Raw genomic sequence first — 25,028 nt, forward strand, 5'->3', positions numbered from 1 at the left:
CTAGAACCTCTTCTCCTTCCCTCATGAGCGAGGTCTCCTCTAGGGAGGAGGCCCGTCGTCAGGACGACTGGGGTTTCTCTGAGGAAGAGGATGCGGCCACTGATCAGCCCACCTCTTCCAACTTATTCATCCAGGCCATGTTTAAGCCCCTACTGAAGAAGGCTAGGAGAACCACCAAGGTGGGCACAGGGGACCCCACAGTGCCCCCGCCCAGGGATCCGGATATGGTGATGTTCTCAAACATGGCCACTAATAAAGAGGAGATCCCGGCTCCTCCACTGTTCTTGGAGGTAGCCACCAGTCAGTGGGCCAGACCTTCAAATTTTTCCCCACCTGGCAGCAATGACAGGCGGGCTTATAACATGGAAAAGGCCTTCCTACAGGCCATTCAACTTCCGGCCATAGATCAACCGATAGCTGCCCTGGTCTCGTCTTCCCCTGTGGTCTCGGGGGATGCCGCAGATAAGCTTAAACCGGAGGATAAAAGGGCGGAGCTAACCTTGCGGAAAAATTACAAGGCTTCTGCATGGGCAATGCGGGCGGCGGCCGCCGCCTCGTATTTTAATCGCACAACCGTTATGTGGCTCCGCCAACTCCAGGATCGTATCCCGATCCAGGATGATCGCATCCATCAGGATTTAACTAAGATTATGGCGGCCTGCCAGTATTCGGCCGACGCAACCCTGGATGCGATGCGATTCGGCTCCAGCGCCTTAGCTACCTCTGTGGCGGCACGCCGGCTCCTTTGGCTTAGAAATTGGCAGATCGATAATAAAGCCAAATGGGATTTAATAGCTGCCCCCTTTGCGGGTCCCAATCTGTTTGGGTCTGCTCTAGACCCAATCTTGGTGGAGAATAAAGACAAGAAAAAGGTGATGCCCACCTCCACCAAGAAGGCCGAAACACGTAGTCATCCGTATCGCAGGCCTTCCTTCAGGACTTATGACAGGGACCAGGAGCCCCGTTTCCAGCAGTACAGACAGGACAGACAGTACAACAGGCAGGGTTTTCAGGACCGCCACAGGTACCAGTCCCAATCCAAACGGCCCTTTCGCGGGGGGGGGCGGCCGCCCCTTCCGCAGAGGGAAATGACTCAAACCCGAGTCATCCCATAGGCGGCCGTCTGACTCTGTATGCGGACAAGTGGGACCAGATCACATCAGACGGGTGGGTCCGAGCGACCATTCGCCACGGCCTCAGACTGGAATTCCTCTCCTACCCTCCGAGACGCTTCAGATCTTTCCCCCCATCCAGGGATCCGGAACGTCGTCGTCTCATGGACCTCGCCGTCTCGCACCTTCTGGAAATCAGAGCGGTGGAGGTCGTTCCGGAACCGGAGAGGGGGCGGGGCTACTATTCAAATCTCTTTGTAGTCCCGAAGACCTCGGAGGGTTGGAGAGCAATCCTAGACCTGAAGCGCCTGAATCAATATCTAGTTTACAGGCGCTTCAAGATGGCCTCCTTAAAGTCAATTCTGCAGGGCATCCGGAAGGGGGATTTCATGGCCTCGGTAGATCTGACGGAGGCCTATCTTCATATCCCCATTCTCCGGGCTCACCGTCAATTCCTGAGATTCTCCCACAAAGGCCAGCATTATCAGTACCGGGCCCTTCCATTCGGCCTGGCCTCGGCCCCTCGGACATTCACCAAGGTCCTGGCGGCCCTGGCTGCATACCTCAGATCCATCCCGGTCAGGCTCCAGTGTTACCTGGACGACGTCCTAGTGCAGGCAGGGTCCCTCCCCAGGGCCAAAGCAGACCTCCAGCTGACCATCCAATGGCTCCAGACACTAGGTTTCTCCGTAAACTTCCCCAAGAGTCATCTATCCCCATCCAGACAGATTCTGCATCTAGGGACAGTAATAGATTCCGAGGCAGGGAGGGTTCGCCTGTCCCCAGACCGCCTGACCAGTCTGACGCAATTGATCGCGTCCATCAGGACAAAAAGGTCCGTTTCCACCCTGACCTTATCCCGACTCCTGGGGAAGATGGTATCCTGTATAGGGATAGTCCCCTGGGCCCGTCTACATCTGCGTCCCCTCCAGTGGGCCTTGATACCAGCCCAAAGGAGAATGTTGAGCAACTCTCTACGACCGCTTCGCTTAACGCCAGAAGTGAGATGCTCGTTCAGGTGGTGGATGTCCCCAGCATTGCGACGGGGGGCCTCTATTTGGGAGCCGGAGAGAGTACAAGTCACGACGGACGCGAGCCTTTACGGCTGGGGGGCCGTGATGGGGTCCGACATGGCCCAGGGACGTTGGACTGCCTCGGACCTCAGACACAATATAAATTGGCTCGAACTCAAGGCGGCGAGACTGGCCCTCAGGACTTTCCACCACCAGCTGCAGGGGCGACACGTCCTCCTGCTTACGGACAATGTAGCGACGAAAGCTCATGTCAACCGGCAAGGGGGGACTCACTCCCGAGCCCTGTGGCGGGAGGCGCAGACATTAGGCCTATGGGCGGAGAGACATTTGGCCTCCATTACGGCGGAACACATTTCGGGGGAATCCAACCACCAGGTAGACTGGTTGAGCTGGGCGACTCTGGACAACGGCGAGTGGCAGCTGGACCCAGAGTTGTTTCGGAAGATTTGCCTCAAATTCGGCAACCCCCTTGTAGACCTGTTTGCCTCCCCCGGCAACGCACAGCTGCCGAGGTTTTTCACCAGATTCAAGACTCCAGCAGCAGAAGGAGCGGATGCTCTCAGAACTCAGTGGCCTCCGGGTCTCCTCTACGCCTTCCCCCCCCTTCCCCTCATTCCCAGAACCATTCGGAAGGTAGTCACAGAGAGGGCTTATGTCATCCTACTAGCCCCGTATTGGCCGAGAAGACCGTGGTTCGCGGACCTGGTCCAGCTCTCGGTCACAGATCCCTGGAGGATTCCACCAGAGGAGGTAGTCCTGTGTCAGGGGGTCTTAGTTCACCCAGAGCCGCAGTGGTTGCATCTGACCGCGTGGCTCTTGAAAGGGGATTACTGAGGGGGAGGAAGTTGTCATCAGGGGTCATAGCTACCTTGGAGGCAGCTAGGAGACCGTCCACAATTAGAATCTATAACGCCACCTGGTCGGCATTTGCGAAGTGGTGTAGCCCCAGGGGGGTGGATCCAGCTAGGGCCACGGTTCCGGACGTTTTAGAGTTTCTCCAAAAAGGATTACAGGACGGGTTGTCCCATAATACACTTAGGAGACAGGTAGTGGCCCTTTCTACTATATTGGGAGGAGAGGGCTCAGCTACCCTCTCTCGTTCCCCTCTGGTGAAGAGGTTTCTTAAAGGGGCGGCCAACATCCGCCCACCTCCCGTTCATAGGTTCCCTACCTGGGATCTTACCCTTGTCCTGAAGGCACTGATGGGTTCTCCCTTTGAGCCGCTCAGATCGGTTCACATGCGTCTCCTCTCGTTGAAGGTTGTATTTTTAGTGGCCATTACATCGGCCAGGCGTATTTCTGAATTGGGGGCCCTTTCGGTACGAAGTGACCTTTGTACGATTCACCAGGACAGGGTGGTTTTGCGCCTGGATCCTTCGTTCATCCCGAAGGTTAACACCCTGTTTCATAGGGCCCAGGAAATTGTCCTCCCGAATTTCTGTCCCAATCCAACAAGGGAGAGAGAACAGGCGTGGCATCGGTTGGATGTACGCAGGGCCCTCCGTATTTATTTAAAACGGACGGAGGGCATTCGTAGGTCCGAGGCATTGTTTGTCTCGTTTCACCCGAGCTCCTTAGGTAAAAAGGTCTCGTCTTCAACTATTGGGAGGTGGATCAGGTTGGCCATTGTCGAGGCCTACGAGGCCTCGGGTAAGTCCCCCCCTTCGGGGATCACGGCTCATTCCACTCGCAGTGCGGCCTCCTCAGCGGCCTGGGCCACAAGGGCACCTTTTGAGGACATCTGTCGCGCGGCCACCTGGGCTTCCCCTACTCCTTTTATAAAACACTACCGCCTGGACTCTTATGCCTCGGCTGAGGCGTCCTTTGGGCGGAGGGTTCTCCAGCGGGTGGTGGCCGATCCTCCACCTGGGACCCAGTCTCCCCTCCCTGGGACGTAGCGTGGGTATGTCCCTTCAGTGACCCCTCCCTCCACTCTACTGGAAAAAGAACGTTGGTCTTACCTGAACGTTTTTTTCGGGAGAGTGGAGGGAGGGGTCACTTTCCCGCCCTAGACAGATAGACAGGGTCCGGGAGGGGTAGGATCGGGTGGCCCTGGGCGGCTTTCCCTTGTCTTCTTACATCATGCAGATGCTGACCTTGACATCGCGGAAACTGGGAGCCAACGGGAGAAGCCGAAGGCTAAGAAGTTTTCTCTCAGTCAAATGGACCAATCAGGCTGTAATAACCCTTCAGTGACCCCTCCCTCCACTCTCCCGAAAAAAACGTTCAGGTAAGACCAACGTTCTTTTTACGGAGCTGTCCAGTGGCAGAAAATGTGCCTATTTCATGACAGTCTGTAGGATAGAGATGTTTGACGTGTTGAGGGCTCTCACTGCCCCTCTCTCTATCCACACTGCACCCTGGGACACGCTGATGGCGAAGTTAAAGAACCACCACGTGCCATCTCTGTCCAAGATCACCCGCCAGCACGTGTTTTACCATAGAAACGAAGTTGAAGGCGAGTCTATAAATCATTATGTGGCCTCCCTCAGATCTGCAGCGCTTCATTGCACATTCAGAGACCTGGATGATGCCCTGCTAGACCGTTTGGTGTGCAGAGTGAGGGACTTGCGCCTTCAGCGCCGATTACTGGCCAAACCAGAGGTCACTTTCCAGATTGCGCTGGGCAAAGCCCACATGGCCGAGATGTCCACACAGTCATTGGCCATGATCCAGACTGCCGAAAACAAAACCGTCTGATCAGCCCAAGCCACCACCCACCAAGGCGAAGCTATCACAGAACTGGAGCTGGAGGATGATGAAGAACTTAACTGCCTCAAAGAGGCAAGAAAAAAGAGCTGGCCCAGCAACAAGAGCCCTCCAAAAGCGATGTGTGTATGGGTTGCAGTGGCAACCATACATGAGTTGTTTGTAACTTCAAAAATGCGTTTTGCCAGCATTGCAGGTGAAAAGGCCACTTTTCCAGAGTATGTTGGGCTGTCCAGCCGATGTTGGCCCAACCTGCAAAACCACCTTTCAGCAGATGGCCCCCTTCGAAGACTCCTAGAATGGGGGGATGACTGCCACGCCATTTTTCACAACCACTCGGCCCCAGAAACTATCATTCATATAACCAACAACTCTCAAGAAAAAAATCCACCTCAGGGTCCAACTAGAATGTGCTCCCTGCCAAATGGAGGTAGATACTGGGTCCGCAATGTCCATCGTATCCTGGAATACTATTAAGCTGATGCCTTGACTCTCCAAGAAACGCTTGCAAAACTGCAACTTGACCCTACGGGACTATCAGTGAAACAATATCCCTATTATTGGTACCGGCAAGTTCAGGATCAATAGAATAGAGTAGAGTAGAGTAGAGTAGAGTAGAGTAGAGTAGTTGAGTTGTTGGAAGGGTCCTTGGAGGTCTTCTAGTCCAACCCCCTGCTTAGGCGGGAAGCCCTATACCATTTCAGACAAATGGCTATCCAACATCAAGACTTCCAATGTTGGGGCATTCACAACTTCTGGAGGCAAGCCGTTCCACTGATTAATTGTTCTAACTAAATTTCTCTTCAGTTCTAAGTTGCTTCTCTCCTTGATTAGTTTCCACCCATTGCTCCTTGTTCTGCCCTCAGGTGCTTTGGAGAATAGTTTGACTCCCTCTTTTTTGTGGCAACCCCTGAGATATTGGAACACTGCTATCATGTCTCTCCTAGTCCTTCTTTTCATTAAACTAGACATACCCAGTTCCTGCAACTGTTCCTCATATGTTTTAGTCTCTAGTCCCCTAATCATCTTTGTTGCTCTTCTCTGCACTCTTTCTTGTGTGTCCTCATCTTTTTTACATCGTGGCGACCAAAACTAAATGCAGTATTCCAAGTGTGGCCTTACCAAGGCATTATAAAGTGGTATTAACACTTCACATGATCTTGATTCTATCCCTCTGTTTATGCAGCCTAGAACTGTGTTGGCTTTTTTGGCAGCTGCTGCACACCACTGTCTCCTATTTAAGTTGTTGTCTACTAGGATTCCAAGATCCTTCTCACAGTTACTACTATTGAGCAAGGTACCACCTATACTGCACCTGTACATTTTGTTTTTCTTGCCTAAATGTAGAACCTTACTTTTTTCACCATTGAATTTCATTTTGTTAGATAGTGCCCAATGTTCAAGTTTGTCAAGATCCTTCTGTATCTTAAGCCTATCTTCTGGAGTGTTGGCTATTCCTGCCATCTTGGTGTCATCTGTAAATTTGATGAGTTCCCCATTTATCCCTTCATCCAAATCATTGATGAAGATGTTGAAGAGTACTGGGCCTAAAACAGAGCCTTGGGGTACTCCATTGAGTACTTCCCTCCAGGTAGAAGCAGTTCCATTGAGGATTACATGTTGAGTGCGGTTGGTCAGCCAGTTGTGAATCCATCTGGTGGTGATGCTGTCTAACCCACATTTTTCTACTTCATCTAGTAGTAGGTTATGGTCTACTTTATCAAATGCCTTACTGAAGTCCAAGTAAATTATATTGACTGCATTCCTCTGTTCCACTAATTTTGTCACTTTGTCGAAGAATGCAATAAGATTAGTCTGGCATGATCTGTTTTTGACAAACCCATGTTGGCTTTTGGCTATTACTTTGTTTACTTCTAGGTGTTCGCTAATTCGTTGCTTGATTATCTTTTCCAGAATCTTTCCGGTATTGAGGTCAGGCTGATAGATCTATAGTTTCCTGGATCTATTTTTTTTCCTTTTTTGAAGATGGGAACCACATCAGCTCTTTTCCAGTCCTCTGGCAGTTCGCTGGTGCTCCAGAATCTCTGAAAGATATAGTTCAGTGGTTCTGAGATCTCGTCTGCCAGTTGCTTCAGAACCCTGGAGTGTAATCCATCCAGTTCTGGTGATTTGAACTCGTCTAGGGTAGACATGTGCTCACTTACCATTTTCTTCCCTATTTCAACTTGTGTTCCTAATCTGATTTTTGTGGTGCTGTTTTTGGTAGGTTGTTTTATCCCTTTGTGTAAAGACACATGCAAAAAATGAGTTGAATAGTTCTGCTTTCTCCCTGTTGCTTGTCACCTTCTTCCAGCTTTCTCCCAGCAATGGACCAATTGTTTTCTTAACTTTTTTCTTGTTTTTAACATGTTGGGAGAAGCTTTGTTTGTTATTTTTTACTTTTCTGGTAAGCCTTTCTTTATTGTGAGCCTTAGCTTTCCTCACTTCATCTTCACAGGCTCGGGCTATTTGCTGATATTCTGCCTTAGTTATGTCCCTCTCTTTCCACTTTTTATATTTATGCATTTTGTCTTTCAATTTGTCAGATAGTTCTTTATGCAGCCATAGTGGTTTCTTTTGAGAGCTGTTATTTTTTTTCTTTATTGGTATTGTGTTAGACTGGGCTTTTATAATCTCGTTTTTCAAAATTTTCCAAGCTTCTTGAGTTGTTTTCCCCTTGAGGATTCTCATCCATGGAATCCTTCCCAAGCTCTCTCTTAAGTTTATTAAAATTAGCTCTCTTAAAGTCCAAGACTCTAGTTTGACTTTGTTCTACTACTTGTGTTTGCATAATGTTGAATTCCAGTATTGCATGATCGCTTGCCCCCAAGGTTCCTGTAGCTTCAACACCTTCTATCATTTCCTCTCTGTTAGTGAGAATTAAGTTCAATATGGCCGATCCCCTTGTTCCTTTCTCTACCTTTTGGGAAACATAGTTGTCTGCTAGGTTTGTTAGGAACCTGTTGGATCTTCCACTTGGTACTGAGTTTGTTTCCCAGTTGATGTCAGGGTAGTTAAAATCCCCCATTACTATTGTGGTGTCCTTCCTACTTAGTTAGCTGACTGGCAAAAAGTTCATCTGCTTCCTCTGCTTGGTTGGGTGTCCTGTAGTATAGACCTATGGCAATATCACCCCCCCTCTTTAATATTGACCCAAATGCATTCAAGATAGTTCTCATCATTGTGCTCTATTTCTGTAGAGATGTAGTTATTTCTTATATATAGTGCAACTCCACCACCTCTTTTATTTGGTCTATATCTTTTAAATAATGTAAATCCTTCTAGCTGTATATTCCAATTGTGGGTTTCATCCCACCAAGTTTTTGTAATGGCAACAATATCATATCTACCCTCATTTACTTGAATTTCTAATTCACCCTGTTTATTCCTCATACTTTGTGCATTGGTGTATAGACATTTGAATCCATTTTGATTGACCCTGTGTTTACTGTCTACATAACCTGTGTTATGCCTGACTGCCCCTATTTTCTTGCCACTTGTATGATTCGTGCACATGGGTATGGCACTCACTATTAAATGCTTGGTTTTGCTTGACAGCAGGACTGATAATCTTACCCGCACAAACATTTTTGTTACATGCTACTGATAACCCTATGAATTTTAGATTGCTGGGGACAGAAATGTTCTGTATCAATTAATTCTCTGTCCCCACTGTTCAGTTTAAATGTTTATCCAGAAAATCTGTGAATGTAATGCCAAGTAACTCAGTCCCTTTCTTGGATGGGTACAAACCTTCTCTTTTGTACAGTTTTTCATTGACCAGCTGCAAGCATCATGACTAATAAAACCAAAGCCTTCCCTTTTACACCACTCCTTTAACCACACATTAAACTCCGCTACATGCTGGCCCTTCCCTTTTTGTTCCTTATATACTGGTATAACCTCTGAAAAGATAAGCCTACAACCTATACTACTAAGTTCATACCCCAAGCTCTGGAAATCATTCTGCACAGAAAGTACATCTTTTTGGGACAGATCATTTGTGCCAAGATATATAATAGCATCAACATCACAGTCCTTGCATTCTTGATTATCTTAAGAATACGCCTCTTGTCTCTGCTGGAAGTAGCACCTGGCAGACACCTGATCTCTTTCAAAACCTCCATATCCTATCCTAAATTTACATATCAAATTCAAGGGTTTCAGCAGTTGCCTGTACTTGATTGTCATAGAAGGGTCTTTGCCCTGTCTCCTAGGGATGGACTGGTTTGAGTCTTTGGGGCTCAAGATCAATGGAATCAATTGCATCAAGGACTCAGATCTAGAAACATTGACCAAGGAATTTACCACCATTTTTGATGGACAGCTCGGCAACTACAAGGGGACTCCTGTATCCTTCAACCTGGATCCCAAAGTATCCCCCATCCATATGAAGCGATGGCGTGTACCATTCACACTAAAACCTAAAGTGGGTGCAGAACTGGATAGACTCATTGCTCAAGGCATCTTAGAACCGGTGGACCATGCAAAATGGGAGACCTCCATTGTCATCTCCAAGCAGGATGGCTCAATTTGCATCTGTGTGGATTATAAGTGCACACTGAACTGTGCCCTGCGATCCAATGCCAACCTAGTGCCCGTGGTTCAGCACCTACTACACTCTTTGGGAGAAGGCATGATTTTCGCTAAGTTGGACCAAGCTCAAGCCTACCAGCAATTGCTGGTAGATGACACCACAGCGGAGGCTCAGACCATCATTACCCACAGAATTATCCTGTTTCCCTGAAAATAAGACCTCCCCGGATAATAAGCCCAATCAGGGTTTTGAGCGCATGCGCTAAAGTAAGCCCTCCCCTGAAAATAAGCCCTCCCTGAAAATATTGTAACACAGCAGCAACCATGAGGTGATCATGATTGCCACTCCTGCACTTCAAAAACAATAGGCCTCCCCAAAACTAAGGCCAAGCGCTTATTTCAGGGGTCAAAAGAAAATAAGACCCTGTCTTATTTTCGGGGAAACACTGTATCTTCAAATGCCGCTGCCTACAGTTCAGGGTCAGCCCCGCTCCTGAATTGTTCCAGAGTCTAATGGAAGGCTTACTGCAAGGGATCAAAGGCATTGTCCCTTACTTCGATGACATCATCATCTCTGCAACCAGTCACTCTGTACTAATGGCCAGACTAAGAGCCGTGCTTCAGCAGTTCCAGCAATATGCCCCCAAGGTAAAATGCAAAAAGTGCCACATCGCAGTTCCCCAGATGGAATTCCTGGGGTACCTCATTGACACAGCTGGACTTACCTGACAGCTGCAAAGACCAAGGCAATACAGGAAACACCAACACAGACAAATAAGACGAAGCTCCAAGCCTTCCTTGGACTGCTGAATTTTTATGCCATTTTCCTCCTCCACAAAGCTTCCATGGCTCAACCCCTGCATCAGCTTCTAGATCAACAAACACCGTGGGCCTGGGGGACGAAAGAGGCTGGAGTCTTCAGAGCTGTCAAGCAGTTGCTGACTTCTAATGCCGTTCTCGCTCAATACAGCGAGAGCCTCCCATTGCTATTGGTCTGTGACACATCCCCATGTGGAGTGGGCGCAGTGCTCAGCCACCAGTTGCCCAATGGCACAGAAATCCCCATCGAGTTTTTTTCAAGGACCTTAGCTCCTACCAAACGAAATTATGGACAGATCGATAAAGAGGCATTGGCTATAGTGGCCGGTGTAAAGAGGTTACATAACTACCTATAGAGCCGCTGTTTCCAGCTTATCACAGACCACAAGCCGCTGCTGGGACTGCTGTCGGGGGTAGAGAAACGCCACAGCTACTATCCCCACAGATGACCTAGTGGACTGGGTTACTGGCGACCTACGATTACACACTAACCCACCAGCCAGGAAAACAGCTGGGCCATGCCAATGCATTAAGACACTGCCCTCTCCCTGCCACAGTCAAGGATCCAGCCCCTGCATCATCAGAGCTTTAAATGGGTAGGTGGTTAAGGACTACCCTTGATGGTTGCACCCCAATTATTCCTCGGAAAAGCCCATATACTCCACAGGCGCACCCTGGTCTTTTAGGTTGGGGAAGGCAGTCTGTCAAGAATTTTGTAGGCCATCCTCTGTGGTTGCCTGACATAATTGTTGATCAAACAGGGCCCTGCTCTTACAGGGTGAAATTGGATGAAGGCAAACTGTTGTGTCGCCGCTGTGACCACCTTTGGGGCTGTTGGAACTGCCAGCCACAAATAAAGCCCATTCAGAGACTCCAACCCTAGTTGAGCATGAGTGGGACGCAGGTGCTCTACTGCCTACTGACTTTGAGGCCTGCACCAAAACGCCAGATGCTGACTTACCTCTGGAGCCGGGCCTGCTCCCAGTTGATCCTGTTCTGACTGAGACTGAGGTGAACGCCAAAGAAATCCCTGGAGCTCCGGAACCATGTCCTCCAGGACTGGCAGCCAAACCCGAACTGTGTAGATCCAGATGGGTCAGGTGGCGCCCGACATATTTGCAAGACTACACCTATGTGATCTTGGTGGGAAGGAGTGTCCGAGTACAAAAGGTTGCTGTCAGATGGAAACTCAGCTGTTGCTTGTCATTGAGCCGTTTGTTAGCACTGTTAGAATAAACCTGTTAGCCTTTACACTCTCATGCCTCAGTTCATGTGCACCCCCCATTGTTCTCAGTACAGAACAGTACTAGTATTTTGTCTCATATATAATCTGCCTAATCCCTTCTTCTTCATCCGAACTCCAATGTAAACATCAGTCTTACATCAGTCATTACCTGTGCATCTGATGAAGTAAATTGCATAGCTTATACCTTTTAACAACACTTATAACTTTTAACAAAATTGATTAGTTGAAAAGTGCTATCAAACTTCTCCTAATTTTTGCAAATATGGACTGATGTGCTCTTCTCCAGCAAAAATCTGGAAATTTGCATACCAATCATAGACCTCTTTTACGTTTGCTATAATAAAAGTACTATATGGAACGTAAAGCAATATCTGTCTCATTTTACAATACCCTTGCCTTTATATTTACTGCAGAATTCAATTCATTTCTAATTTCATTCATGAGCAGTTTATTATGTAATTTAGTGCATCATCATAGATTTGTACAAGATAAACAACCTATTTTATACAGGCTATTGGGCTCATGATTTGTGACTAACTGCAAGTTTAAGAAAATTTCCATCATCATTGTCGTTCTTCTCATCATCAGGTCATCAGGGTTGTGTTTGGCCTTGGGGGAGAGGGGCATGGCTAGGGTGGGAATGGTCAGCTTGATGTCACTTGTATTGGGGACACCTCCATTGTCTCCAGTGGAGGAAGGCAAGACCAGGGAGAGTGCCAAATCCTTGTCCACCAGAGAAGCCTTGCCATCCCTCTCAGGCCATACAGAGGACCCCGGATGGCGGCACAGGCTGTCTAAAGCCCTAGGCAGCAGAGGGCAAACACCCAGCCCAGTCCTCAAGCTCTCAGGGCACCGGAACCCCACAGCCCAGCCCAGCCCAGCCCCACTTCCTAGACGGGGTGCCCGACTGTGCTTATCTCCTCCTTGAGGCTGCTGTTGCTGTTCTCTCTCTTCTTGGCTGGGTTGCTCATGGTGTATGTGGGAGGGCAAAGTATGTGGGTCAGAGGGAGACGCACTCCCTCTCCATGGAAAGAGATCCAACTTTGTAACCAAAGCATCCTTAGCAATAGGATGGGGGACCACCAGGAAAGGTCAGGAGGAGGATACAGGATAGTGAAAGGGCAGCAGGGCTGCTGGTGGCTAAGTGCTAAGGCAGAACTTCCCACAGACCCTTCCTCCTTGTCATCTCCTTCCTTCCTTTTTCCTCCCTCCCTCCCTCCCTCCCTCCCCTTCTTTCCTTCTTTTTCCTTCCTTGCTCTCTTCCCTTCTTTCCCCCCCTCTTTTCCTTTCTCCTTTCCTGTCCCTTCTTGGATACTCAAATGCAAAAGGGGAAATATTTATCCTTTTGTTTTGCTTTTAGTTTGTTTTGCTAGATCTCTGCCAGCAAAAATGGAACCAGGGTGGGGGGCTGCACAGGTCCTGTGTTCGGCCACATCGGCCTCCTGCAGCCCTCTGCCAATGAAAATGGATCCTGGGAGGCCTGTGTGTGGCCCCTGGGCCCCGTTTTTGATCCTTGGAGTTATGGCCAATAGCATTTGATGGTCATTTGTGCAGGATTTAGCTAACAATTACAACTGATAATTGGGACAGGTGGTACTGCTGTCATAGGTTGTCATGGCTACATGACATCCTTTTTACAACTGTTTTGCTAAGTCACAAAATTTCCAGTCCCAATTGCTAACTGAGGACTACCTATAGTCTAAGTTCTTTGTAGATATCAGTTAATTGGGTTTGATCACAGCTTCCTTTGCTTTTGCTTATACCTTTCTACTTTTTGTGTGTTCCTTTTTTAATTAAGCAGCCTCAGTTCTGAAAACTCAGTAATAATTTTCAGTTATGGTGCCTCTTGTGAATAATTGGAGATACTGAGAATTGAAAATACATGTGCTCTACATTAATCAGCACATCAACACTTTCTGATCTAATTATTTCCCAAATATTTGAAAGGCCCAAATCCAGATCTGTTTCAATGTTTTTCTTCTACCTTGTATGGATGGTATCACTGGACAGTAGATTGAACTACTGAGTCTTGCAAAGAGAAAACTCTATTGTAGCCTCTAGGAATGCTTCTAAATTAGAGAATAAACTGTTCACTATGTTGCTTGAAAGAGGATTTCTGTGTTCCATGCTGAATCTGAGTTTAATTTTGGATTCAATCATCATTTTCTTTGTGTCTTTGGCAAGGATTTCTCTGTTTATATTAATTGTGGAATAAATTAGGACAGGATAATAGCAAATAAAATGGCATGAAAATATTAATTCTGTATCTGGCAATAAATTTATTAAATCCCAAGTAGTATATTCATGTGAATATAGCATACAGCTACCCAAATCCTTTTCATCTAAGCAGCCAACAAAGTTGAAACCTAAATGTTTACCAAATCTACTCCAGTAGACATTGTAATTCTTGGGCGACATATGTTTAGCAAGCTGGAATTCATGTTAAATTCTGTCCTGATTTAGCATTATGCTGAAACCTAGCTTTAATTTATTAGGTAGTATTGTTTTGAATGTTGATTGAATGCCAAGGTAAGAGATTCCAGATCAAGAAATGCAGTCCACATCCCGATGAGTAGCTATATCTCTCAATTATGCAGAGATTACCCTACCCTCCTCCACCTGATTGATTGATGATATGCCATCAAGTCCTTTTCGATTTCTGGCAATCACATAGACTTCTCCTCTAAGGAAAAAAAACCCATGGAGATTTCTCCTCCAGTTAGCAAGAGAAAAAAGGTTTGATCATATCCCTGATACTACAGCTGAATATCAACATTAGAATAAGCATCTAAAAAGTAGTGGAGCACATATGATTTGCTGAATTGCTATCATGAGACAAAAATTATTTAAAAGGCACAAGTTGAGATAACCCTTGATGGCTGCAGAAAACAGTAATTCATTGGGCCACATTTTTGCTCATCTTTAGACAAGGAAGGAAAAATTATAAATTATTATTGGATTTCTGTGAATATTGTAGATTTAAAAAAAACTTAGGTATGCTGATTAGAGTTCTGTTTTAATGATAAATAATTGAAAGTGTCCCCTGAAACCTTGTGTTTTGTTTTATTTGATTTATCAGAAGACTTGGATGATGACAAGCTTGGTTGTTTACAAATCCCAAAGAATAATATGTATGTATGTATGTATGTATGTATGTATGTATGTATGTATGTATGTATTGTAGTATCTATTGTTACAGTTCATCATGGCCGTTTTCATGCAATAAATGCAATCTTCAGAAAAGTAAGTGGTAGGATTTCATTTCAAATCCATGTGATAACCACCTCTCAAAGAGGTTAGGTCATTTGATTATCAATTTTTTATGATAATAGATATTTATACATTCATCTCACTTTTGTATGGTAAATGGGTTTTATTAAAAAAAAAATTCTAAGTCCTACTACAAAATTGGAAACTTGAATAATCCACTGATGGCTTTTGTTCCTGTATAATTACTTTCATTTATAAGTGTTAAAAATGAAGGTCAGCATGCTTATTTCTTACAAACCTTCAATTTTACCGCTTTAGTTTCAACTGTTACTGTATATAGGCTGAGGGGGGACAGCCTATAGCCTTGTGGGAAATTAATCTGCTTAAAATCAAAATTACATTCCTTTAGTAACAGTGGTTTTATGTTTACCAAGCAGCTGATCTTTTGATAAGGAATAAGAACATGAGTACAAAGGAAAGGGTATGTTTGTTGTATAAGAGAAACAAGGGCTATGATCTGCCTCTTTTTTGTCCCTGTCCTTGTCCAATATTGTTTTTGCCATCCCCCAGTGAAATTTCTGATAATTACTCCTAAAGGAATGCAGCACATTTTCCCATCTTTGGTGTAAATTGAGTCATTTACTTGAGGCTCATATGTAGCTTTGACCATGTATTTACATACAGCATGAGAGATTATTATTAATAAAATGCAAAGCTTCATGACCAGTAGTCCTGAATATATTATTACCTAGATATTAATCATTGCCTTGCATGTTTAAATAATAAGTTGAACAATTGACAAAATCCATCCTGAAAACTAATATATAGATCAAATTGCTACAAAAAAGGTTGCCTTCTGTTCATATTGTATAAGAGAATAATTATTTTCCTTGAATTGCATTCAATCAGGATGCATAATTTTTACCCAAACCCTCATCTAGTATTCCCATTATCACAATTTACTGGTGTATGTATAATATGCAGCAGTGACGTGCAGTCAGGTGAGGCAAGTGAGGCATAGCCTCACCACTCTCATCATGAAAAAAAAAAGTAAAAGGAAAAAGCTGAGCTAGTTGCTGCCTCACCGTGGATGACTCTGCTTAACCTCACTGGTGCTCTCCCTCCCCAAGTGTAGTGACTTCCTCCCCAGGCCCCCATTCATTTGTCTCTCTCACACACACAGCTGGATAAAACTATATAAAAATCTAGCCCAGCTTCACTGATTACAAGTTTGAAAAGGCAACGTGGCTCCACCTGCAATCAAACTACACTTGGGGAGGGAGAGCACAAGCGAGCACTGAGGAGACCACAGGAGGAGGCAGGAAGCCAGGCAAAGAGTCATGCTGTAGTACACACACTTCCCTCCAGCCTCTTTCTTTTGGAAGGCTCGGCTCGGCTCCCCTCCGGCTTCTCTGCCTCTCCTCTCACCCCAGCCTGCCAGCAGGAGGTGGTGGGTGGGCTTTATTGTGTTCCAGGCATTTCCCACCCAGACAGCAGGCTGCATTTGCAATGGTGGAGGTGTTTGGGAAAGGCAGCAGGGGAATGGGGGGGTGGGGGTGGCAGAGGAGCTGCTTTCAAGCCACTGGAAAAGATATCCAATCCAACTTTTATGTGTGGGGGGGGGTTGTTTGAGAGTGAGTGAGAGAGGGAAAGGGGTAGGAGAGATAGTCCAATCCAACTTCTGTGTGTGTGTGTGTGTGTGTGTGTGTTTGAGAGAGGGGGAGGAAGGGAGAGAGGGAGGAAGGAGGGGAAGGAGAAGAAAAAGAAAAAGAAAGAAGGAGCAAAGGAGAAAAACAAATGCTGTCGCTTTAAATTGGAACTGAGCATGCCTGGCTGTGGAATTCTGGGAGTTGAAGTCCACAAGTCTAAAAATATTTGAAACCCAGCACTGTGTCAGTGCCTCACCAGTCATAAACCTCACCGCACGTCACTGATATGCAGTAATCTCTAATTATTGATTCCTACTTTCATATAACCACATTATGGCCCCAATACATACTTTCATATATTTTATCCAGTTCATTTCTAATTAAACCTATATTTACTTTTCTATCTATATTTATCAGTTCCATTACAGAAAACAAGAGTATTTTCATTCAGATCTCTTTTTCAGATCAATCCATTTCTCATAGCTTCACAAATATGAATCTGTTTTTGTTCATTTCATTTGATTCATACTACACCATTTACTCCTTCATTTCAGTCATAAACTTCTATATATAATATATCACAGGAGTATACCCCCCTCACATTTTGTAAATATTAAAGTATATCTTTTCAAGTGACAACACTGAAGAAATGATACTTGGCTATAGTGTAAAGTAGTGAATATAGAGCTTGTATAATAGTATAAATGTGCTGTCCCCTCAAAATAACACAACACACAGCCATGGCTGTAAAGCATTCAAAATGTTTTCTGGTGCACAAGAATTGTGCTGCATTAGGTTTATTTTTATCATTTATATAGGATTGTGAATGCTATGAGCATTGGGGTAGGCATCAATCACTGTCAATGACAAGACATTTTGGAAGCTCTGGTTTAAGTTGTCAGGGAGGCATCAAGTTACCTACCTATGTTTTAATCAAGTTACTTAAAGTAAGTTGTTTTCAAAAATACTTCCTGTGTTATGATATTGCATATCTTTAACAAACTAAAAGACATCTATCCACACCAATTAAAATCAGATTACCACTTTCTTTAAAAAAATCTAGCTTTACTTTTGTAGGAAGTTAGCACCCACCCCTCTCCTAGAAAATGGAATATTCTAAAAAATATTAAAAAGGCAGAATAGAATATTCTCCCCAAAAGAGAAATAGAAATCTTAAGACAGAAACTCAGCCCTAGCTCCCTGTCCCCAGCAGATATTTGATTGGTTATCTACAAGACAAAAGTCTGGGCCAGCTTATCTATAACATAAAAGATCTTCAGCTCCAGGGTGATAAGATTAGCCCTCACTCAAGTTCCAAACCAGGACAAAGCCATTAAGGCAGAATAGGAATTTCCCAAAGCCCCTTCATTACATCATCACCCACCAAGATTCAACCTGGCCCCATGAGAGTCTGACAACCGATCAGAATACATTTTTACACAGGAACAGGAAGCTCCAAGGCGGGGCCCAAGAGAGAGTATAAATCTTTCTGCCTTCTCAAACCATGTGGTCTTGTCCACCATTAAACCACCTTTCCAAGCAGTCTCTTGTGTTTCCAGTGTCAACTGAATCCAGATGGACATTTCTTCCAACAATTTGGCACCCCAAGGTGGGACTCCAAGCTAACCTGACCAATGGACCTGGCCCAGGTAATACTCCCTTGCTAGCAGCAGACCCATTGAGTCTGTGGGTGAGTTTTCCTGGACCTTGGCCATTTGGAACAAAGGTTTTAAAGGGGTTTTGAGTTTTGAGCTCAAAGCCTGCTTGAAAAGAAGGGGAGTGCCTCAAAAATTTAACTTTAAAGCCGAGAAAAGTGTGGGAAATATGTGTATGCCTGTGTGGGCGCGAGTGAGAGGGCCCTTCTCCCAATCACAGTTGGATCTTGCTTCCTCTGTGTGTTCTACCAAGTGAGCCTGGAATGTATAGGGGTCAGGCCAGAGCACAGGACCTTCTGTTAAGGAAAGGGGAGAGTGTGGGAAAATGGAATGGAAAGTGAATGAGAGAGTTGAGCTTTGGGCAACCAGCTGGGAAGTCACTGAGTAAAGCCCTGTGTGTTAGGAGGTGCCCATACTTGACTGCTTAGGAAAAGCAGCAGACCCTCCCAGACCCCTGATGATCTGAAAACTGATGGCTATGTTAGGAATTGCTCGTACTCGTCTGCTGGCAGGGAAGCAGGTCCTCCCAGACTGCTCTTTTTTTTCCATCAGTTCAAAAAACCGATAGGCTTGGTGTTCCCTTTGAGGGGAGTGCCCATACTTTGTAAGGGAACCAGAGTCTCCCCCAGATGTTTTTTTTTTGTCCAAAAACTGATAGGTTTGGTGATCTGGCTAAGCCAAAGTGAACCCCACATGGGAAGCTGTAGCTCAAGAGTTTTGATAGCATAATATACAGAACAAGTTAATAGATGATTTTTTGGAAGGAAAAAGGGTTGCCAAAATTTCTGTGCTTCAAAAGGCAAATTTGGAACGTCTTATAACCGCTGATGAGATCACTTTAGTTATAAATCAACTTAAATTAGCTAAGGCTCCAGGGACTGATGGTTTGACTGCAATGTATTATAAAACTTTACAACTGGAAATGATTGAATATCTTACACAACTATTTTGTAATATACAACAAGGAGGTAAAATACCTCCCTCATGGAAAGCGGCTTTTATCTCATTGATACCTAAAGATAAAGAGGGCCCTAAGAAACCAGAGGATTACAGGCCGATATCTCTTCTGAACACAGATTATAAAATATTTGCTAAGGTACTAGCCAACAGATTGATGCCGGTTATTCAAGAGATTATTCATCATGATCAAGCAGGATTTATTGAAGGCAGACATATGAAGGAGAATGTAAGGCAACTCATAGATTTAATTGACTATCTTGATAAGAATAAGCAGATCTCTGCAGTGCTAGTTTTCTTGGATGCAGAGAAGGCCTTCGATCGAGTGAATTGGAACTTTCTAACCAAGACTTTGGAAAAGATGGATATGGGACCACGATTGCGGCAGGCGATTGGAGCAATTTATCAGCAACAAAATGCACAACTTATTATTAATGGAAATTTGTCAACAACTTTCGAGATACAAAAAGGCACAAGACAAGGTTGCCCATTATCCCCATTGTTATTTATTTTAACTTTGGAAGTCTTGTTGAACGCAATTCGGGACTCAAAATCCTTAGATGGCATAGCTATCAGGCAAAAGGAATACAGAACTAGAGCATTCGCCGATGATCTGGTTGTTACCCTTTCACATCCTTTGAAATCAATAATACAGATGAAAAATATCATAATAGAATTTGGCATGGTGTCTGGGTTTAGACTAAATCAAAACAAAACGAAAATGATGGTTAAAAACATGACAGAGACTCAAAGAAAGAGACTTGTAAGTTTAGCAGGTTTTGAAATAGTTTCTAAAGTTAAATATTTAGGAATACAAATTTCAGAATCAAACACAAAACTTTTCTCAAATAACTATGAAGTGTTGTGGCAAAAGATACAGAAAGATCTTGAAGCGTGGAAAAAGTTACAATTGTCTTTGCTTGGAAGGATCTCAGCAATTAAAATGAATATTCTACCTAGATTTATCTTTCTATTCCAGATGATTCCGGTGCTTAAGTCAGATAAAACCTTGTTAAATTGGCAAACAACATTAAATAAATTTGTTTGGAAGGAGAAAAAACCGAGAGTAAAGATGAAGATTATGCAAGATACACGTGAAAGAGGCGGCCTCAGACTCCCAAACCTTCGATTGTATTATGAAGCTGCGGTATTAACGCATGTAGCAGATTGGTTCGGGAAAACAAAAATGGAATTGCTGAATATAGAAGGCCATGATCTTGTTCTGGGATGGCATGCATATCTTTTTTATGAAGACAGGGTGGATAAAGTGTTCAGCAACCATGTTCTCCGTAGTGCCTTGATGAGAATATGGAAGAAGCACCGGCCCAATTGGGATTATAAAATACCGCTTTGGTTGGATCTTGCAGACACCATGGGGATTATGAATATTAAGTCACTCGGGGGTTGTTTATATAAAGATGTGCTTATTGCTGATGGGGGCGAATGGAAGTTAAAAACTTTGGAACAGCTGTTGGAAGAAGGAATTACTTTAAATTGGTTGCATTACATACAGCTTCAGAAGAGATGGGAAGAAGATCGCAGGGTCGGCTTTATGGATAAAGAAGTGGAACTGATTAAGCAGATAAAAGAGACTGGTCCAAAACAAGTTAAAAGAATATATAATGTACTGTTAGAAAGAGACTCAGAAAGTGAATTGGTTAAGGATTGTATGATTAAATGGGCTCAGAATTTTGGTGAAGTGGTTATGTTGGAAACGTGGGAAAAAATATGGGTTCAGAATGTTAAATTTACACAGTCACAGAATTTAAGGGAGAATTTCTATAAAATGTTTTACAGATGGTATTTAGATCCTAAAAAATTATCATGCATGTACCCAAATGTTCAACCAAAATGTTGGAGATGCGGGTGTCTAGATGCTACCTTTTTTCATGTATGGTGGACTTGTAACAAGGTTAAAGCTTTTTGGATAAAAATATGGTGGGTTATGCAGAATGTATTTAAGAAAAGAATACAATTCACTCCACAAATGTTTTTATTGGGTATAGTTAAGGATTTTACCAAAGGGGAAACAAAATTGGCCTTGTATATGGTTACAGCAGCTAGGTTGTTGATTGCGCAACATTGGAAAAAAGATTTTTTGCCGACAATTGATCAATGGATTCAGAAGGTGGCGGGGTTCGCTGAAATGGCAAAAATTTCAGCTTTCTTAAAAACTCAGAAACAGGAGGATTACACACAGGAATGGGCAAAATGGATTGATTATATACAGAATAAATACCAGACTAGGAGTTATTATCTAGCCTTTAGGTAAGAATGTTTAGACCGATAGATGATCAGAGTAAATAGTATATGGGATGTTTGGAATTGTTAGAGTGGTATACAGCGGAAGTCAGGGGGGTGGGTTTGTGTGGGAGGTGGGGGAGGGTTAGGGTGGAGGGTGGGGCAATATATATGTATGAATAAATTAGAAGATGGGACTAATGAAACATTGTTAGGCTAGGAGAAATTATATTAAGAGTTATAGATGTTAAATTAGCTTAGAAAATGATCAATGTGTTATTATTAATTTAAGAGAAATTTATATAGTGTTTGTTGGGAGGAGAGGGGTTATGAGTAATCTATTTTAAGATGGGGGGAGGGGAGGGGGTAAAATGTTTGGTATAATATTTGAATGTGAATTTTTGTGGGGGGGTTGGGGGGGTATAGCATTTGTATGAGATTTATATTGTGTGGAGGGGGGGTGAAAAGGGGGAAAATTTGTTTGTACAAAACTCTTTTAACAAAAAAAAAAGAGTTTTGATAGCAACCCCCCTTGGAGATTTGCTTGAGGCTTAGGATAAATGGCAGATGTCTGTCCTGGCTGGTAAGAAAACATGAGCAAGAAGATGTGAAGAGTGGGCTTTGCTCAGTGAAAAGATGAAGCTGGAAAACCAATTTGGCTAAATAAAGCTACTTAAAAGAAAAGGGGCAATGTTGGGGTTTTTGTTTATTTGTCTCTTTGTTTGTTTTTCTCTCTTCCTCTCTGTCTTCCATGTGTCCATGTGGTATGTTTGTTAAGATTAGGGCCTTCCTTAATTTAACTGAGATTTATGGTGGGGTGTAAACATGAGAGTTTTGTATTTTCTGTTTTGTTTCCCTTGTCTTTGCATGTATATACTATGTGTTTAAGTCTTCGTGTGCCCTTGATGTAATTGCAATAGTTAAAAATAATGTTGAATTAAGCAATGGAAATCCCTTCACCCTGAACTTGCCTGGGCAGCAAGACAGGGTCAAGTTTCCTTCCCTCTCGGTACCCTTAAGTACAGCCCAAATTTATGAGGGAATGTTTTGAGTTCATTCTGGTATTTACTGTGTGTTTAAATGATTTTACGTGAAGCATACAAAGAAATTTGTGGCTAGAAGAAAAAGAAGAAAATCACTGCACTTCTAGTTTGGTATGCTAGAAATATCAAAGAAGAAATAGTTAGTGCTATTTGGAACCATTCCTATGAGGTAATACATTAACTATTGGTTTTAAAAAGATAATCAATGTACCACATGTCAGTAAGCCAGAAAATGGCTAAAGTCTCTTGGGAAACTTTGCCCATTGTAGTCTGTGGTGCCATTATATGACAAGGTAGGTTAAATATGATGACATAAAAGAAAGAACAAGTTCTATGAATATTTATTTATTTTACCTTACTTAAGCTACTTATGAATAATGGACAATGAGTAAAAAAACTACCGTACAATAGATATGCTCATACCAATTAATATACAACTAACACATACGATTTTATAAAGAAATTTTGCCAAAAGTGTAATCCATATTAAGTAACATAGCAAAGATAGTGATAGCACAATGTGACATCTAGTTATAATATGAAAAGGGACATGGGCGGTATTATTACAATATATAAAGATAGGACTCAGAATACTTCTTGGGTTGTTAGACCTAGAAAGGGTAGCAGTAGACAATATCACATAAGTTTTGGATGCATTTTCATTCCGTTCTTTAGAATTTCTGAATGGCTTGTTAATTTTTGAGGGAGTCACAGTGAAGTAATCTTGCAGATCTGATTTCTCAAGTATTGGTTGAAATTTTTGTTTTAAAAAGAATTCCTTATGAATGCCAAACTGCAACTAAGTGGGTCTCTCTCAAATCTGAGTTCCTGCCCAGGAATTACTGTAAATCCTAAAATGTTATTTCTTTCATGGGTTATAAATTTTGTAAATTGAAGTTTCGTTCAATGGGGCATTTAAATTCCAAGGAGTTAAATACATACAAACAAATTAGTTTTTTTAAAATAATCTTTTGATTGTTCCTTTTTTTTCATAGAGTGATCAATGCAGGGAAAAGTACACATAATGAGGACCAAGCAAGTTGCGAAGTGCTTACGGTGAAGAAGAAAATTGGAACAACTAATTCAACACCAAACAGAAATTCCTCTAATAAGCGGAGATCGTCATTGCCCAATGGGGAAGGATTGCAGTTGAAAGAGAATTCAGTAAGTCTCTGTATCTTTTCAGTGATTCAGCCAATTTGTTCACCTATAAACATTTTGGTACAAGAACACACACACACCCACCACACCCCTAGTGTTTTCTTAACAAGTTAATCTTTCCTTAAATGTGAGCAATACTGCTGTGAAACATACTACTAGAGGGCACTGTTACTTTGCAAGTCAAAGCATTTTGTTTTTTTAGTCCATATTACAAGTCTGAAATGATGAAACTGAATAAAGTAATCATAGCATAAATATTGTTACACTAAAAGTGTAATAATGCACAATTACATGCTGCTGTAGGTGAGAATTCCTCCACCCTAAAGCATTTGTTTTATCTGTGTGGTAAAGATCTTCCTGTGTACTGTATTAACATGTAGCAATGCAAGTGAGACATTCTAGATGGGGTGTTTAGACTTATTAGTGAAAGTTCCTTAAAAGCTTAATGAGTTTTTAAGGAAAAGATTGTCCTGGATTCTTGATAAACCTGTATGAATTGGATGTGAGCCAAATGCAATTGCTGATTCAACTTGAACAAATGTGCTGAGCTGATTGGAGAGTTTAAGATTAAATCTTCAAATTATATGTAGACATATTCATATCTATGCAAAATAAACTGTCATTGTTGATAAGAACAACTTGGAATATTTTTCAGAGTTTGTTCACAAACTGTTTTTGTACAAACAGAAAACAAAGTAGATTGTAGAGCTAAGATCAAGATTTATGTTATGCTTAGATTCTCCCCATATATTCTCCTCCCTGAAAACTATTTCAATCTATAAACCTGCTTTTATTCTACTAATGGGAGAGCCACAATGAAATATTTCCTAAAAATACTTCTTTCCTTAAACAGGAATCGGATAGCATCTCTTTTCATTATTGGTCATTATTTGATGGCCATGCTGGATCTGGTGCAGCTGTGGTAGCCTCCAAGTTGCTGCAACATCACATTGTAGAGCAGTTGCAGGAGATTGTGGACATCCTGAAAAACACTGCTATTCCACCCCCAACCTGCTTGGGGGAAGAGCCAGAAAGCATGAATGTCAACAGCAGAACTCTAACCCGGGCAGCCTCATTGAGAGGAAGTGTTGGAGCTCCAGGTTCACCTGGCACTCCACCTACTCGATTCTTTACAGAAAAGAAGATCTTGCAGGAATGCCTTGTCATGGGAGCTATTGAAACTGCATTCAGGGAAATGGTAAGTATACTTTGGTACTTCAGGCAATCATTTTGCATTCAAAATGGAGTATTTCAAATTGAAAAAGTTTCAAAACTCTTTGCACCTTCCTATTCTATTCCATTATTATCACCAATCTTTATCAACATCATCTTCATCCATTATGTACACTCATTCTGAAGTCTCTGTGGATTAACACTGCTAAGGTTAGAACATTTCAGGAAATGGTTCAATAATTTTAAGGTTAAAAATGTATCTTTTCCTTAAATTTGATATATCTGTTGCCGGGTTCTTTCCCTCCCCCCCTTCAAAGTTAGGACAAAAGTTCATAATAGAATTTTGAACGGAGTTTCAATGAAGAGATATATGGAATGGGATATATATGTTCCATAGAAAAAGGAGGCCAACTCTTTATAGATTTTGTAAAACTCTTCCTCTTTTGTCCTTTTGGCTTTTAATCATTGCATGACATCCAATAA

At 43.2% G+C, this 25,028-nt stretch overlaps 1 protein-coding gene across 2 annotated transcripts in view; it reads left to right on the forward strand.

The window, feature by feature from the left end:
- Positions 1-25,028, forward strand: part of PPM1H (protein phosphatase, Mg2+/Mn2+ dependent 1H) — a 115,726-nt gene that overhangs the window by 27,149 nt on the left and 63,549 nt on the right. For both annotated transcript variants that reach the window (XM_081958592.1, XM_081958593.1), the window contains exons 2-3: positions 23,207-23,375; positions 24,226-24,570. In XM_081958592.1, the coding sequence (XP_081814718.1) occupies positions 23,207-23,375; positions 24,226-24,570 (514 nt within the window). The remainder of the gene's footprint in view (positions 1-23,206; positions 23,376-24,225; positions 24,571-25,028) is intronic.

This window comes from Natrix helvetica (genome assembly GCF_964273705.1).
Source record: "Natrix helvetica genome assembly, chromosome: 6".
Taxonomy (NCBI): Eukaryota; Metazoa; Chordata; class Lepidosauria; order Squamata; family Natricidae; genus Natrix; species Natrix helvetica.